A 19,232-nucleotide genomic window follows, 5' to 3' on the forward strand; every position below is an offset into this window, starting at 1 on the left:
TTCTGTGGTTTGTGGGTTGGCAATATAATCCTTTCCTTCCGCCAGTTTTGAAATTAGCCAATCATAAATTTCTGTAATTAATTTTCCACCAATAAGGTGTTTCTTCATCGTCTTGTGTATCAGTTTTTGCTGTCGGCCAACAAAAGTTTGTGGGTGGGTTGTTATCATTCATGAAAGGTCTCGAATGTTCCACGAGGGTATATAAACTGCTGATTTTCTTGTCTCGGGGCCACTTCAGTGACATATTTCGCAGTGTGTGAACATATATAGCAGGGGGCGGGAAGCGCCTCTTTCTTCAAGCAGCAGTTCTTCTACAAGGTAATGGCCTGTTAACATCTTTATTTCTTGCTAGCTCAGCAGATTTAATCCGCGGGGGAAGGTTCGAATCCTTTTTAATGCAAACCTTACTGTATTCATGTAAAGTAGCTGCAATTTGGGATAGAGAGTGCTTAACCCTCTCGAACTCCCCTTCATTTTGAATTTGAGGTGACTATGTTTTCGTAACCGTTTTTCTCTTCCTTCTTAAAGTCTTAAACTTATTTGCCAACTAGTCACCTCCCTGGTATGGGATTAGCCCCTGTATAACTGGCCGAGTGCCACGTAGGTTTTAAGAAGTTTCATGTAGGAGTGCAAGCTACGTCTCCAGTCAATTTGTTTTTTTGGGCCATTATTTAACCAAGAGTTTGTTTTCTTCATGTCAAGGCCCGGTAGGTTGGGTACAAGATACCCCTGTTTCTCTGTATGTGCGCCTTAAGGGCAGTTAGGAAAGAAGTTTGTTGTAGCCTGTGATAGGCTTGTAAAATTGAGAGTGGGTCTGCTCTTTCCCTCTTAATATTGTAATTAGGAGCAAGCGCTTCTTGTACTTAGGGGTTTTCTGCCCTGTAACTATTGTGGTGGTGAGCTGAGAGCTCATAAATTAATCTTGGGGATCGAAGCCCAAATCTTGTAACAATTGTTATTTCTTAAATTGTTTTCTGCTACTTGGTACCTGTTACTCTGTTGTTGTTATCTGTTGATTTTGAAAAGAAAATATGACCTTTGTTAAAGTTTTAAATTAACTTTAATTTCGTAAGTTGAGACCTATTCCAGCCAGCACCTTCTTTCACCTCTAACTACCACGGATAACTCCGTAACAATAATAATACTATTGTTATTTGTTTTACGTCCCACTAACTTAAGGTCTTCGGAGACGCCGAGGTGCCGGAATTTAGTCTCGCAGGAGTTCTTTTACGTGCCAGTAAATCCACCGACACGGGGGTGTCGCATTTGAGCACCTTCAAATACCACCGGACTGAGACAGGATCGAACCTGCCAAGTTGGGGTTAGAAGGCCAGCGCCTCAACCGTCTGAACCACTCAGCCCGGCATATATAGCAGTAACAACCACAAGTAACGTAGACTCACGGTGTTCCACACATAAGGGCGCCACCCATAGCCAACACAAACCCTTGGTGTTCCTCACAGAGTGGGTACTAATCTCAGGGACCCGTACTATCCCGTGGTGTTCCTCACACAGTGGGTATAAATCTCAGGGACCCGTACTATCCCGTGGTGTTCCTCACAGAGCGGGTATTAATTTCAGGGACCCGTACTATCCCGTGGTGTTCCTCACATAGTGGATACTAATTACAGTTACCCGTACTATCCCGCGGTGTTCCTCACATAGTGAATACTAATTACAGTGACCCGTACTATCCCGCGGTGTTCCTCACATTGTGGGTACAAATCACAGTGACCCGTACTATCCCGTGATATTCCTCACATAGTGGGTACTAATTGTACCGGAGGTACACTCACGCCGTACGCTTGGAGAATGCTATCTGTAATATAAAACTTGCAACAACTTGCGCAAGAAGTTTAAACTTTTCTTAACAGATGTCTCTACTATAAACTTAAAGTATGCTCTCTGTTGTGAAGATGAACTATTAAAATTGTAGAGTAACTTGTATGTTAAGGTTTACTAAACTGAATTGTTTATTCTTTGTCTTCAGCGTGTTAAAGTTTACAACACTGCCATCTCTTCCCGCCAACTGAAGATGTGGGTGAATGAAACATTTTGTACATTTATTTTTCTACTGATCAGAGATTTTCTGGTATTTATTTGATTATCCAGTAAGAATTCGGGGTGTGTAGGGCCTTAATCAAGAGTTTTCTGGAACTTTCTCCTCGGGCATAAATGCTGGTATATTTTCGACCAGGTTGTCCTATTCATCGCTCCAGTCTGGAGTGTGTGTTGATAAAGGAGGCGAGGGTGCGAGAGGTCCACCAGCAGTTCATGCTTTACTATGTGATTGTCTTTGAAAGTCAGCTCGAGGGGAAGGTTTCCAATCTTTAGTAATGTAACTTTTATTTTCTAAAATGTAGACTTCAAACTTAAATGTACATTTCAAACAAGCCAAAAGAACTTAGATGAAATCAGGAAATAGAGAGTGAGGTACTCTCTCGTGTTCCCTCTCAACTTGATCTTGAGGTGACTGTAATTTTGTAACCTTTAAAATCTACCTTGTAATCTCGGTAACTTAATATTTTTCTCCATCAAGTCACCTCCGTAGTAAAGGCTTAGCCTCTGTAACGTACAGCCATAAGCCCAAGTAGGGCATTTAATATAAATTCTAAGGAGTGCAAGATTTCGCCTCCTAACCGTTTGCTTTTTTGGGCCAGTAACCTTAAACTTATGTTTATATCCAAAGGTCTCGTAGTATGGGTACGTGTTACCTTTGTTGAACTTAGTTATTTTCATATTAAAGATATTAGACTGTTGAGCTTTTACGACAGTGAATACTGTGGGATTTTGTTACATGTAGGTTGTGCCATTGATAGGCCTGGAAGATGTGAAATATCGGAAATAGATTCCTAAGGCTAAATTTGATGAGAAAGAATGCTCTCCCTTCTGATGTAAAAATTGGGAAATCCGTCGCCTTGATTGTTTGCTGATGTAAAACTTGTACATAAGGAGCTTCTGGCTCATGATGTACGCAAGCTCTCTATCTATTGTTAATTACTTGGCAAATTATAAAGTTTTTAAAAAAGAAATAAAACTACAAAATTTTAAGTGGCATTCCTCACAGAGTGGGTACTAGTCTCAGGGACCCGTACTAGCCAGTGGTGTTCCTCACAAAGTGGGTACTAATCTCAGGGACCCGTACTATATCGTGGTGTTCCTCACAGAGTGGGTACCAATCTCAGGGACCCGTACTATATCGTGGTGTTCCTCACACAGTGGGTACCAATCTCAGAGACCCGTACTACTCCGTGGTGTTCCTCACAAAGTGGGTACCAATCTCAGGGACCCGTACTATATCGTGGTGTTCCTCACACAGTGGGTACTAATCTCAGGGACCCGTACTATATCGTGGTGTTCCTCACACAGTGGGTACCAATCTCAGGGACCCGTACTATATCGTGGTGTTCCTCACAGAGTGGGTACCAATCTCAGGGACCCGTACTATATCGTGGTGTTCCTCACACAGTGGGTACTAATCTCAGGGACCCGTACTACTCCGTGGTGTTCCTCACATAGTGGGTACCAATCTCAGAGACCCGTACTACTCCGTGGTGTTCCTCACACAGTGGGTACTAATCTCAGGGACCCGTACTATATCGTGGTGTTCCTCACAAAGTGGGTACCAATCTCAGGGACCCGTACTACTCCGTGGTGTTCCTCACACAGTGGGTACTAATCTCAGAGACCCGTACTACTCCGTGGTGTTCCTCACACAGTGGGTACTAATCTCAGGGACCCGTACTACTCCGTGGTGTTCCTCACACAGTGGGTACCAATCTCAGGGACCCGTACTACTCCGTGGTGTTCCTCACAAAGTGGGTACTAATCTCAGAGACCCGTACTACTCCGTGGTGTTCCTCACAGAGTGGGTACTAATCTCAGAGACCCGTACTACTCCGTGGTGTTCCTCACACAGTGGGTACTAATCTCAGGGACCCGTACTATATCGTGGTGTTCCTCACACAGTGGGTACTAATCTCAGAGACCCGTACTACTCCGTGGTGTTCCTCACAAAGTGGGTACCAATCTCAGGGACCCGTACTATATCGTGGTGTTCCTCACACAGTGGGTACTAATCTCAGGGACCCGTACTATATCGTGGTGTTCCTCACACAGTGGGTACTAATCTCAGGGACCCGTACTATCCCGTGGTGTTCCTCACACAGTGGGTACTAATCTCAGAGACCCGTACTACTCCGTGGTGTTCCTCACACAGTGGGTACTAATCTCAGGGACCCGTACTATATCGTGGTGTTCCTCACAAAGTGGGTACTAATCTCAGAGACCCGTACTACTCCGTGGTGTTCCTCACACAGTGCGTACTAATCTCAGGGAACCGCACTATCCCGTGGTGTTCCTCACAGAGTGGGTACTAATCTCACGGACCCGTACTACCCCATGGTGTTCCTCCCACAGTGGATACTAATCTCAGGAACCCGTACTATCCCATGGTGTTCCTCCCACAGTGGATACTAATCTCAGGAACCCGTACTATCCCATGGTGTTCCTCACACAGTGCGTACTAAACTCAGTGACCCGTACTATCCCGTGGTGTTCCTCACACGGTGGGTACTAATCTCAGGGACCAGTACTATTCCGTGGTATTCCTCACAGAGTGGGTATAAATCTCAGGGACCCGTACTATATCGAGGTGTTCCTCACAGAGTGGGTACCAATCTCAGAGACCCGTACTACTCCGTGGTGTTCCTCACACATTGGGTACTAATCTCAGGGACCAGTACTATTCCGTGGTATTCCTCACAGAGTGGGTATAAATCTCAGGGACCCGTACTATCCCGTGGTGTTCCTCACAGAGTGGGTACTAATCTCACGGACCCCTACTATATCGTGGTGTTCCTCACAGAGTGGGTACTAATCTCAGGGACCCGTACTATCCCGTGGTGTTCCTCACAGAGTGGGTACTAATCTCACGGACCCGTACTACCCCATGGTGTTCCTCCCACAGTGGATACTAATCTCAGGAACCCGTACTATCCCATGGTGTTCCTCACACAGTGCGTACTAAACTCAGTGACCCGTACTATCCCGTGGTGTTCCTCACACGGTGGGTACTAATCTCAGGGACCCGTACTATCCTGTGGTGTTCCTCAAACAGTGGGTACTAATCTCAGGGCCCGCACTATGCCGCGGTGTTCCTCACATGGTGGGTACTAATCACAGGGACTGGTACTATCCAGTGGTATTCCTCGGAACGCAAGCCCATGGTATTCCTCTCATAGTTGTACAAATCTCATGGCCCCGTATTATCCAGTAGTATGCCTCGGAACGCAGACCTATGATGTCCACAACCAGATGCTGAAACACCCGAGCGAGGTTAGCCTCTTTGTTTCTCCCTAGGATCCTCCAAGCGAATCGGGGCAAAGATTTAGCCTCTGTTATAGTGGTGGGTACTGTAAACACATTGCGATCCTCCAACAGACACACTGTATTCCTCAGTTTGTAGCACTAATCACAAGGATAATGGAACTAAACACATGCAATTTGTTTCAAATTCAGTATCCCTTGGCCTCGTCCCCCAGCCACAGAGGATTGTGTGATTGGTCCGCGAGAGCTATTTTATTTCACTCATGTCGGCCGGCAAATCTGGTAGAACCCACCTACCCCCCCACCTGGGAAGCAGCACATGGGAGTAACACCTCTCCCTCTGCTACGACAGCGTAGTTGGTTCGTGGTTAATCTGTTGTAATCTGATGTCGTCTATCCCTCCTGGCTTACCGCTCTTCAACAGTCAATTGCTGCCATGCAGAAGAGCCGCATAAGATGACTAGACTCTAATTCTTCTGACTGTAAAAATTTGAAGTCTGAATACAAGGTTTACCATTTTCCACGAGCTGGCGGGCAATCTGTTCAGCTGTTACATTCGCATGACCCTCTCTAGCTGTAGGGTCATAACTCAGACGGTTAAGAAACCTCCAGCCTTGCTAGCTACACTTCCTTAGATCAGTCTCCCCAATCGTTCTGTTTTTAGATATTGCTTTTAAGATATCTTCGCCAGCTTTGATGGCATTGGAGCTCAAAGAATCGTTGTCAAAGAGATTACGGTAGTTTCACAATATTTCCCTACTTTCTGTACATTGTGTGCAGCCTCGGGGAATTCAGATACGAGAACAATGCTTCACGATATTTACATAATCATATTATGATTCAGGAAAAGGCTCTATATTCAGAGAGTTCTTGTCAAGTGAAGCGGTACATTTCTCACAATCAGCTTTCTTAAAATAATACCTTATTCGAATAGGAACTCAGATTTTAACGATTTAAGGATAAGACGTATAGAACTAAGACGAGGCCACAGAACTAGTTGCAAATAGAAGATTGTGGTGGTGTTTAGTAAATTCCCAGTGGGCCGCACACTGAACGCTGAAAGGAATAACAGTCTCTAATGAGGATATATGAAAAGTAACTCTCTCCGGTCAGATTGTAGCATATATCTGGCATATAGCAGGACGATGCGGGACTGCTTGTCCCACTGATTTCGCTGGTCACTGAGGCATGTGTTTGCTTACGCAGATACTGTAAGTTAATATCTGGATTATATGCATGCCTCCATCTCGCACTGTTGAATGATGCTGGAAGTTTTTTATCATACTGTAGAATTAGATCACACGTATCTGCCCATTCTACCCCAGCCTCTCCGCTTTTGTCGCTACTGGGTAGCCCCATGGTGTATTATGATTGTTGAAATCACCAACCACACACATCAGATATTGATGCTGGAAGGCTCCACTAGTCTAAATACAGTACCTGGTAACTAATTAATTGAGATCTACTGTGAGAGTTTCAATGTCATCACGGGAGAGGGTTTCGATGTTGGATAGCACTGATGATGTTCAACCACTAAAAGGATGCCCTTGATTTTTGGACAGCAAAGATTCTAGTTTCGGTGAGTTTCCTGAATGCATATTATTAGCGCGTGGAGAAAATTGCGAAGGTATATATTTTTGTTGTCCTTCAGATTCTTAGAATTAAGTCAATAATAGAAGTAAACAAAATGCAAAATATTATTACGCAAACTTGCGTAAAATAAACCAATAAAACCATACATACAGAGGACGACACTGAGCAGAAAATGGGTGCTGATAAGAGCTTAAGAAGTCTGCGTATTCCAGTAACTTCTACAACGTATTCCGGTGTATTTTGCTATGTGTAGGGCTGATTTGACCTTGTATGATTTTAGGGGAAGTGTATCACAGTTTCAACTATTAATTTTTGTGCTGAAATGATACGAGGCGAAATCAGTTGTGTATGCAAATTGGAGAGTTTTGGTCAACTTGTAATATGTAAATGTCAATAATTATAATAGTTATTATTTATTTATTTGGCACATGGCTACATCACTAAAGACAATTAATATTTACAATAATTATCTCATACCGATAACAATAACAATAATAATTGATTCCATATGGCTAGTAAGTTGAGGACAGGGGAGAATATGATTTTAATTTATCTCAGCAGTATAACTAAGGTATTTAGCATTAGAGGTTGCCTCAAGACTTTTTCTGGCATGCTAGTTAATCATAAAATTCATACCAAATAATTGGCCTTCACAGACAGTCTAGTTATTTTATCCAACAATAGGAAAGAATGAATTCAGTCCCTGGAAAACATAATCCTATTATGATTCAGGAAAAGGCTCTATATTCAGAAGGTTCACGTCAAGTGAAGCGGTACATTTCTCGCAATCAGCCATCTTAAAAGGATATCTTATTCGAATAGGAATAAGATTGGATCTAAAACGAATTCATATCTCATACAAGATAACCTGATACATGGAAAGATCCCCCTCGATATTTACACAGACAAAATCTTGTAACTCAGTTTGGTAAAAGTACTCAGGTAAATAATTTTAAATACATGGGGAAATCATCTAACCATCTGTATTAAATCATGAGGCAAACAGGGAAAGATATCTATATTACAAGTAGGCCATAGAATCACATGGAAAATGTACAACAAAAAGTCAATATCCTGGAATGCTAAATTAAAAATTCATAACACCATAATTAAGCCTGAAGCATTACAAACATCAGAAACTTTCATCAATGGAGAAAGATAACTATCTAAAATTATTCAAAAAGAAGAAAGAGGAGTCCTCAGGGAAGTTTTTGACCCTGCTGCATAGAAGGAGCGTGGGCGAATAGGAGGTCTCCGGAATTATACCAACATACTGAGAAAATATCAAATACAATTGGAAAGAGGCGATTGAAATTTGATGGCCATGTTCATGGAATGGACGATGAAAGACTCACTACAAAAGATATTTAATAATGCCTCCTCAATAATAGTCGAGGATAACTGGATAATCAAAATATAGGAAAGACCTTTCAAGATATCAGCATACCAGATGTAATTATATGGGGGCACCCCTATCTCTAGAATGTCGGTGAACAAACATCATTTTGCTAAAAAGCCAAGATGAGAACAGCACTGCATGGACTGAAGAACAGATGAAAAACACAGCAAGGAAAGTAACTCCACTCCTGTGCAAAATAAGTAGAGTCATGCTCCTTAGTTAGGCACATTTGGAAATAATAATAATATTAAGCAATGGAATGAGTAATAGTTACTATCAGCGTGGTATGCTTTCTTTCGCAAAAAGTCAGTCCGCGATAAATTTGACAGGAGGTGATAACACGTGGTTCGGTCTAATGAGGTTTGAGGTCGATGTCTGGAGTCTGGAATACTGTATTTCCAAGTGAAGTGAGATACTTCGTAACTGTCTATAACTGTCGGTGGTAGATACGTTCCATTTTTCCATGTAGTTATGAAACCATGTGATTCAGTTAGTGAGATATGTTCCTAGTAGATATTGCAGAGTTAACAGTGAAGAATGCGCGAGGGAAAATCATCAGGACAGAATGTTCTGAAATATGGTAAAGTCCATGGTTTGAACACTGAATTGGATCCTATATCCAGAGAGATCATTTGTTCATCTAATAACACTATGAATATTGCAACTGATTGGCTTCACGCCTCTATGGGTACGCAATATGATCGGTAGGACTGCCTTTCGTTGTGAATGATTTGCCACAGGCATTGCACCTGTAACGCTTCTCGCCTGTATAGGTTCGCATATGAACGGACAGACTGGCTTTCTTTGTGAATGACTTGCCACAGACATTGCGGCTGTATGGCTTCTCGCCTGTATGAGTCGCTTATGACTGGTTAGAACGCCTTTCTGTATGAATGATTTGCTACACACATTGCAGATGTAAGGCTTCTCGCCTGTATGGGTCCGCATATGACCGGTTAGACTGCCTTTCTGTATGAATGACTTGCTACAGACATTGCAGCTCTATGGCTTCTCGCCTGTATGGGTCCGCATATGTTCGGTTAGTTCACCTCCCTGTATGAATGATTTGCCACAGTCATTACACCTGTAAGGCTTCTCGCCTGCATGGGTACGCATATGAACGGACAGATTGCCTTTGTTTCTGAATGATTTGCCACAGACATTGCAGCTGTATGGCTTCTCGCCTGTATGGGTCCGCATATGACCGATTAGAATGTCTTTTCGTATGAATGATTTGCTACACACATTGCACCTGTAAGGCTCCTCGCCTGTATGGGTCTGCATATGACTGGTCAGATTGCCTTTCGTTGCGAATGATTTGCCACAGACATTGCAGTTATAAGGCTTCTCGCCTGTATGGGTCCGACTATGTTCGGTTAGTTTACCTCTCTGTATGAATGACTTGCCGCAGACATTGCACCTGTAAGGCTTCTCGCCTGTATGGGTCCGCATATGTTCGGTTAGGTAACCCCTCTTAATGAATGATTTGCCACAGACATTGCAGCTGTATACCATCGTGCCTGTATGCCTCCGCACATGTTCGGTTAATCTACCTCTCTGTATGAATGATTTGCCACAGACATTGCAGCTGTATGGCTTCACGCCTGCATGGGTCCGCATATGAACGGACAGATTGCCTTTGTTTGAGAATGATTTGCCACACACATTGCAGCTATATGGCTTCTCGCCCGTATGGGTCCGCATATGACCGTTTAGAATATCTTTCCGTACAAATGATTTGCTACACACATTGCAACTGTAAGGCTTCTCGCCTGTATGGGTCCGCATATGTTCAATTAGTTTACCTCTCTGTATGAATGATTTGCCACAGACATTGCAACTGTATGGCTTGTCGCCTGCATGGGTACACATATGACCGGTTAAACTGCCTTTCTGTATGAATGACTTGCCACAGACATTGCACCTGTAAGGCTTCTCGCCTGTATGGGTCCGCATATGAACGGACAGATTGCCTTTGTTTGAGAATGATTTGCCACACACATTACAACTGTTTGGCTTCTCGCCTGTATGGGTCCGCATATGTTCGGTTAGTTTACTTCTCTGTATGAAGGATTTGCCACAGACATTGCACCTGTGTGGCTTCTCGCCTGCGTGGGTCCGCATATGAACGGACATATTGCTTTTGTTTGTGAATGATTCGCCACATAAACTGCATCTAAATGGCTTCTCGCCTGCATTGGTCCGCATATGACCGGTAAGTGTGCCTTTCTGTATGAATGACTTGCTACAGACATTGCAACTGTGTGGCTTCTCTCCTGTTTGAGTCAGCTTGTGGGAAGATAAACTGCTTTTCTTGACAAATGATTTGCAACATACAGTGCACAAGTTAGGCTTGTTGCCTGTGTTAATACCCATATGACCTGCTGGTTTTTTCCAGCTGAAGGATTTTCTACAGACGTTGTGGCAGTATCGGTTCTCGCCCGTGTGAGACCGCATAACGTCCGGCCTTTTCCTGAAATTTTTATGAGATACTGAACATTCGTTTATAATCCCACCTTTATGCAATCGCGTGTCACCAGTCAGCATTTTCCTCTTTGTAAAGCAATTATCAGAAAGTCCGCACACTTGGAGCGGGTGGATCCTGAGGTGTTTCGACAAGCTGCTTCGGCTACATAACACCTTTCCGCAGTGATCGCACTTGAAGGGTCGATCTTCCTTGTGTCTCTTCAGATGTCGCAAGAGGTCCAACTTCCTAGCCAGGACTTCACTGCACACAGTACACCTAAAACTAGATGATCCGCCGTCCGGAGGTTGATAATCTCTATAGCTCACCTCGGGTCTCGATCTACAGTGACAAATTAAAACCATGTGACCAATACTTCAACAGACAAATCCACTACAACTCTCACACAGGGGATTTGCTACTGGACATTCCAAACACTGATATCCAGTGCAGAGAGCTCGTTACTCATAAACATTACATTCCTGAGAGTAAACATCATCTGAGGTTAAATTTCAACAGCTCTCACTTGTTACGAGAATATGTTGCGTCTTTTCTTAATCACGATATCAGGCGCAAGAAACTTGTCACGGTTTAGAAATGTACGAATTAATAGACAAACTCATCTGAAGAAAGCATGAGAAGTGGTCCAGACTAAAAGGGTAAATACTCATACAAGCTCTTTAATCCAGCACATATTATTCTATCGAAATCCGTAGTCTGTTCTCCTACATAAAGAACGGCATATGCTTTGGAGTTTTGATCTTGTTGAAGCACTCTGCGCTTTGTTGCAGGGAAGTAATAATTTTTGTAAAGGACCTTGTTCTTGAGGTTGTTTGAGAGAATTTCTGTGCTGTAGATATTAATAAAGTTGAGAACGTTTGCCGACATTCAGCAAGATCTCTTGAATTACGGCTAATCTTTTATGAATGTTATTCTGTCACACAAATATACATATTGTATTTGTACATTGTTATATCACTATAGCATTTTATTATGTCACTGTGTCGCTTTTCCGAAATATGTATCTTTGATGTGCAATCAAACATAGCCAACCTATATATAGGACGGTAGGTTTATACAAGGACGTTCATACTTACTACCATGTACTACATCAGTCTACGTCTTAATTCCTGTATTTAACATGGTAGCCACTAATCCTGATGAAATCCTGGCAAAGCTGAAATATAACAAGTATACGACGGCTCTCTCGCTAGCATTGATACTGTCTTTTCTCCTCAAGACACTGCTGTTAAAGACATTATGAAGGCAACACAGAATATGGCTTTGGTGGTAGCGTTTTATTACAATGTCCTAATATCCTAATTTTGAAACCGAACGCAACCTATCATGCCCTTGAATAAACTTACAACTATTACTTTAACAATACGGATAGAAGGAGCATGAAAATCAAGGCTTGAGCCAAAATTCGAGATGACAAGACGTTGAATTGCACCGTAGTGGATATTGCTGCTATGTAAAAGAAGGAATATTATTCTATTTATTTCAAAAGATCACTGGCAACGTGATTATTTTTAGTGGATTCATAACATAGTTGGATAGCATTCAATTCTGAGCCTGTCTCCCCACCACAGAGTAGTTCTACATATTCTACGGAAGAAGGGCGGGAAATGCAAATTTCTTTGTTAAAGGTGAGATCCGCTTACAACTGCGACATGGGAAAATCGATCACGCAGGGTAAACTATATCGTAACATGGACTGGTACATTCCAATTTATGCTGTATGAACTGAATTCACATGGCCCAGTCGAATGCATGACTGGCTCACAAGCAAAGTAATGGGAGGCTCGACCATGTATTGTTACTGCACTCTTTGGAGAAAATAAGTGGACAAATGAAAGGGGGACATTGATTCCAGATATGACAGACTAAATCTCTTGATCATCAAACAAGATATTGATGTTGACACCACTGGATGGTATGTCATGCGTTCTGCGGCATATCACACCAAGCAAAGGTGCAAAAGTCTGTAACCCTTCTTCTTTACGCGAATACTTGATTCCTGTGACATGTAATTTATCAGGTTCACAATTAGTTTTCAGTAAAATAATGTTTCATTTAGCATTGATAAATATTCTACACCAACCAGCTATATTGCTGTAACACGTGGCGCTTCCTAGGTGACGGATACGGGTTCCCCGCTGGCCTGCCGATGAACTTGAGCAAAATATAAAAGCTCTCGCGTACCAAACATGTACAAAGTCTTTAATGGCAACTTTGGCGGAGATGGAGACGTTCACTAGGGACCAGAAGGCGGAAGAGGTACACTAAATTTCTGGAAGTTAATGCAGAAAAGAGGGTAGCGTTTCTTCTCTAGAGGAGTGGCTGCAAAAGGCATCTGTTCTCCATGTCCGCAGCTGCGTTACTACCTTCCGTCATGAGCACTTAAATGCTTCAAGACAAGCCGGCCGTAAAATAATGCCGTTACATCATTACAGAAATATGTCTCATGGTATCGGAGCCAAGGTTAGTGCAGCCCCTGGAAGGGACGCGCATTGGCAGGGCCCAGTCAGCATGAAAACTATGCTAGGGTTACCGTCGCACGGGCTGTGACGGCTAACCATGCAAGTACCCCCATTTTGTATCCCATCATTGAATTATGCCTGGGTGAAGTAGCGAATACGCCACTGCACTTGAGAGAAGGCTTGTAGGCATCTGAGAGGTGCGGAAAAAAGATGGAATGGAGAAAAGTCATGTGAAAAGAGGTGTGGTTACTAACTGGTGTACAACAGAAACCGAAGAACAGCTCATGGTGTTGACATTGTCATATCAGCTAAATTTGACGGTTCAGTCTCCGAGGTGCAAAAGTTTGACAATCGCTTGATGTAACTCGTCCGCATGGGAGAGAGAAGGAAATTCCAATTATTCAGCGCAACGCTCCACAAACTGACGTGCGCATGGAAACCAAAGATGCGTTCTGGGCACTGCCTGACAAGAAGACCGCTGACTATCTTATCGCTGCCGCTGATCTGAATGGACGTGTCGGACCTAGGAAAGAAGAACAAACAGTCCATGGCGTTCATGGATATGGAGAAAAGAACGACGATGCCCAACAAATTCGCGATTATGCAGAAACTGATCACCGCAAACACACGGTTCAAAAAGAGTGATATTCATCTACTCTGTACTACAGTGGCTCCCATGCAAATCGCATTGAATACATCCTTGTGAGAGGGTGAAATCTCGAAGATGTTCTAGAGATAACAGTTGTCCCTTATTAAATCCTTGCGATGCAACAACGACCAGTCATCTAAGCTGTGGATAAAGTCACCAAGAGCCCAATACTTCACAGGAAATAGACAAATTGGGATCAAATGGTTGCCCCTGAAGGAGACTAACGTCGTTGCAAAAGTTACTGAGTCACAAATCACCATAGTTGAAGTGAGCCGGACTAAACTGAAAGACGCCTTTCGCTCTATTCCTGGAACAATTAAGTCAGGGCGACGACAACGAAGGATTAAACATGATATATGGCCAAGGAATGAAGATGTTAAATATGCAGTACGGTTGAAGAAGCAGCTGTACCACGAGTTTCTTGCTCGTTGGAATGCCTACAAGGCAGCCACTCGTAAAATGAAGGAGGTATTTACCGTAACAAAATCAAACCGGTAGGCAGGTCTATATGTGAAAATTGACATGCGCGAATTCGAGCGGAATTTTTAACGGCTAGTCCAATCGAGCCATCGAAAACGTCAGAAGTCCAACGTTTTTACGGCAATGAGGAAACAGACGATTTGCTACTGGACAGGCGGGAAGCGCGAGTACACTGGTGGAACTATTTTGACAACATTTCAATTATGGAATTTCCGTATCTACCAATCCTAATCGCCTCCGCTGTTGAAGATCCAACGTAGGAAAATGACGTCACTAAAGTCCAGACTATGCTGAAGGAAATGAAACCAGGGAAAGCCATCTGTCCCGATTATCTTCCAGCAGAGTTTTGTTTCTCTCAATGGGGGGATGCAGCAGTGTGGCTAAAGCAAGCTTTTCAACTATATCATCAAAGAAGGTCAAAAACAAACAGACTAGCGACGGATTATCAATTCAGAAATAAGGGAAGCCCTGCCAATTTTTCTAATCACGGCCCGAACATACTTCTGAGCCTCGCAATGAGAGACTTAGAACAAATCTTCGACAAAAGGATTAGCGATTTAGACAAACATACAACAAGCCAAGCTGGATTTGTGTAAAATTGCGGCGCAATAGGAGAAACCCATGCTGGCGGACTATTACTTGAGAAACACTGTGAAAAGAATAAGAGGCTTCATCACAAATTTCTGGACCCTTAGAAGCCCTTCCATCGGGTACTTCATGACCTAATCAGTCAGCCCTACAAGTACATGGCATTCCAGAGCACCTTGCTGAGAGGGTATAATTGCTCTACAAAGAACAAATGAGTTGTGTTCAAGCTGCCGCAGGAGCGTCTGATGACTTCCGCATAACTGTAGGAGTCCATCAAGGCCCCGGTTTATCACCACTGCAGCTTATTCTTCTGATGGACATAATTACCACAAACCTGCGCAGTCCAATACCATGGACACTTCTCTAAGCAAATGATATCATTTGGCTGAAGAGAATAAGCTAGACCTGCAGCGTCAAACAGAAGACTGGAACAATCGACTAGCGCAATAAGCCCCGCGCCCCAGCAAGAAAAAGACAGAATACATTGCATTACATCGTCGAGAAGTTGGAACCATGCATGTTGACGTTGAAGATATTGCACGAGTAGAGATATTTAAGTATATTGGCTCCACAATCTATGATGATGGCCGACTTACTGATGAAATCAACTTAAGGATATACAAAGCCTGACTGAAGTGGAGAATGACAACAGGCGCCCTTCCGAACTTTGGACGAAGGGCCATCTCTAAACTAAGTTCTACCGAACTGATATCTGTCCTATCGATATCCACCCTGTCGTTTTCTACGGCAACGAATGCTGACCAGCTCTAGAGGTAAAATGCCAACTAAGCATCATGGATACGAAGTTGCTTAGGTGGAAGGCTGGCATAATTAGACTATATCACATTTCAAATGACGTTATTAGAAAACGTTTTGGTATTGCAGCGATCCAGAAGAAAATTGGGGAAAGGCGTGTGCGCTGGTTTGGTCATGTGTTGCGTGTAGAGGACGATACATTGGGAAAGTCAGAGTATTACACAGAAAGTCGGTGAAAAGAGGCGCTAGGGACGAACCGGACAGCATAGACTGCTAAAGTGCACAGCGGCCTGAAAGTTGGAAGACTACAAGCAGACATGGCCCGAGACCGAACTAACTGGAGTCAATGAACCACAACACCGGACCCTGCCACCAGATGCAGACTGATGAATATTCTGATACAAAAATGGAGTGCAAAGGATATTTTACACATCCTAACATTCAAATTAGTTTATTGTATGTTCAAATTTTCTCCCCTAATGCCTATGTCCAATATCTATAAAAAGTTATTTTCACAAAATAGTGTTTGAATGTCTGAACGCTTCTGGATTTCGTGTTTAAGTGACTCCTATAAATGTATTGTGAAGAAAAACTTATAACTCAAAAAAATAAAAAATGGGTATATCTGTGTTAAATGGGAAGGACAGTTTGAATATCCGGTGAAATTCTACGAGTACCTACAATAGGGGAGTCCGTCAGTGTATTCTAGCCTGAATAGCATTATGCAATTCATATTTCTGCTTACATACGTCATAGACAGCAGACGACCATATTAATCAGTTTGTTATTTTCACTCCGATCACGCCTATAAATATGAAGACCATGGAGGAGTGGCATAAAGTGGTCAGCTCAGGGCCATGTGACACTCAACGCTCTAAAGCTGGAAGGAAGCCACATAACTAGGTGGTTAGTTCAGGACCATGTGTCTCTACACAAACGGAAGTAAGCCTCATCACTATTTAGCTCAGGACGGTGTGTATCTCCACAAATGGAAGGTAATCTCATCACTAATTGGTAATCTCAGAAATACGTTTATTTCCACAAGTCAGCAATTAGGAAATTTTATGAATCTTAAAATCTTTTCTTATGTAATTCAATACCCAACTGGCATGGCAAATAGTTTAGACATTTTAAAGGAAGTCATTTAAGTTGCGGCATGATATTTGTAGACTGCTGAAATGAGAGTGAGGAAACAATAGCGCCTGAGGTGAGATATAAAACAAAGTGGGAAGTAGCAGATAAGATCCGGTCGACTGAATCCTTCAGAAGCATCTAAAATCTATGATGTAAAATGGACTAAGCTACGTAGACAATGGACTGACCTCTGACATATATGCCAAGAAAAAAGAAGACACATAAAATGCATGTCGCTTTGTTGGTCTCTGCACAAAATATGTTTAGAACGTAGAAAGCTAATTTAGACTCCATCAAAAATAGAAATATGGTTTTGTGTGTGAAAAGGATTCATAAGCAACATTTTTACTGGTGGTCATAATACAAGATTGTTCTCTAACGTAGCCTATTGTGTCCTGTTGCACATAAATTACAAAGAAACAGAGAGTGTGAGCTGGTACTGGGTAGTTCTGAGGACCAACATGAATATTTCTTGCCACTAGTTGTGAAAGTACAGTAGGAACAAGTCAGTGCATCACATAAGAGCCGAGAAGACTCTAACCACTCACAAAATCAAATAAACCATTCAGAATTCATAGTTTCCATCACAAATCTGGTTTGAAGTCAAACCTTAGGCTATGACTAGCCATCGCATGACCTGCTGATACAAGGGCTTTGTTAAGAGCACCAAACCGAGACTATACAATCATTTCCCACTGATTATCAAAGATCATTTCACACAGTAACCAACAAAGGTGTGACAGCAAAAAATTAATTAGCAATGTCACAATTACAGTTCAAAAACACTACTGCATTAAATGTTTTAAAACAGGACATACACTTGTGGTACATCGTAACGTCAGTGTCAATACTTACACTTTTGAAGGAATATTATATCACTACGTTATTTACCTATTATTATTATTATTATTATTATTATTATTATTAGTATAGGGCAACAAGTTAGATACATATATACAAATATATAGTATTTACAAATGTACACAGACAAGAAACATGTTTTATAGCGGAATGTCGAGTTGAGTGATCCTCTGTATGGCTTCCTCTGTTGGTTCCAAAAAGTCACTCGGGCTACCTGTGTAGGAACGTCGTGTACATTCACTTACAATATGGGGATCATCTGCCGAGATGCACCACAGTCGCACTCTGGTGATGAGATATATTTCCACTTATAAAGGGCATCCCTGCGTCGTCCATGATTTGTTCTCACCCAATTCAGAGTGGTCCAAATCTTACGCGGTAGATGATGTTCACCAGAAAAGATGTTGTGTAAGGAACTGTCTGTGGCAACTTTCCAGCGACTTCTCCATTCTTCTAAAGGGTGAAAATTCCCATCAGCCAATGCGACAGCATCATGCAAAGATGGATGTCGTAACTCCAACCTCGTTACCTTGAGAACAGGAATATCATCCAAAACAGGCAGTTGAGGCTTCATTTCTATCTTCTTGAACTCTCGGATGGGAGCATTTTATCTTTTTAAAACAGGTGGCATTATACCTGACAGAATTGGGAGCCAATAAAGGGATGTGGACTGGATAGTACCAGATATTAACCGCAAGCTAACATTCAGTTGAGTACCAATTAGTCTTGTATATGGGCTATCCAGCCAAACTGGTGCACAGTACTCACCACACGAGAATACCAGTCCCAAAGCAGATCATAAAGTCTTTGCTGATGAACCCCAACTTGAGCCATACAATTTCTGAAGGATAATATTACGTGTTTTGAGCTTTTTTGACAGATTCATAAGATGTTGTTTGTAAGATAGTGTGCGATCAAGTGTAATCCACAAATATTTGGGATAGCTACTATGCCGAAGTTCTTGGTGACAAAAACGTATGTGAAGTTTAATGCCAGCTTGGCGATTATTCAGGTGAAAACATGACACTTCCGTTTTGTTAGAGTTAGAGCACAGTTGCCATTTCTTGAAGTACGTTTCAAGTGAAATCAGGTCTCTTTGTAGCACTTCTTCTGTCACACTAAGGTATCGATTTTGAGTGGCTATTGTTATGATATCAGCATAACAAAATGTTTGCGATGATGTTTCTGGAAGATCGGAGGTATACAAATTGAACAGTAGGGGAGACAGTACCGATCCTTGAGGTAATCCATTTTTGAGCTTCCATTCTCTACTCATACTATTTCCCATACACACTCGAAATCTTCTGTCATTGAGCATATTGCTTATAACCTGCACGATGGTCCTACGAGGTGCAATTCGGAGAAGCTTGTAAATTAATCCTTTCCTCCAGACTGCGTCAAATGCTGCTGTAAGATCAATGAATACAGCTGAGGTCTTGAGTTGTTTCTGGAAACCTGCTTCCATGTGGAATGTCAGTGAAAGCACTTGTTCGCAGC

General features: G+C 42.4%; 1 protein-coding gene across 1 annotated transcript in view; it reads right to left on the reverse strand.

The window, feature by feature from the left end:
• The window catches only part of LOC137503333 (zinc finger protein 248-like), a 30,909-nt gene extending 20,132 nt beyond the window's left edge, over positions 1 to 10,777 (reverse strand). Inside the window, exon 1 of the mRNA XM_068230888.1 lies at positions 10,154 to 10,777. Within this exon, the coding sequence (XP_068086989.1) occupies positions 10,154 to 10,777 (624 nt within the window). The remainder of the gene's footprint in view (positions 1 to 10,153) is intronic.
• Positions 10,778 to 19,232: the final 8,455 nt, after the last annotated feature.

Source organism: Anabrus simplex, chromosome X (genome assembly GCF_040414725.1).
Source record: "Anabrus simplex isolate iqAnaSimp1 chromosome X, ASM4041472v1, whole genome shotgun sequence".
Lineage (NCBI taxonomy): Eukaryota > Metazoa > Arthropoda > Insecta > Orthoptera > Tettigoniidae > Anabrus > Anabrus simplex.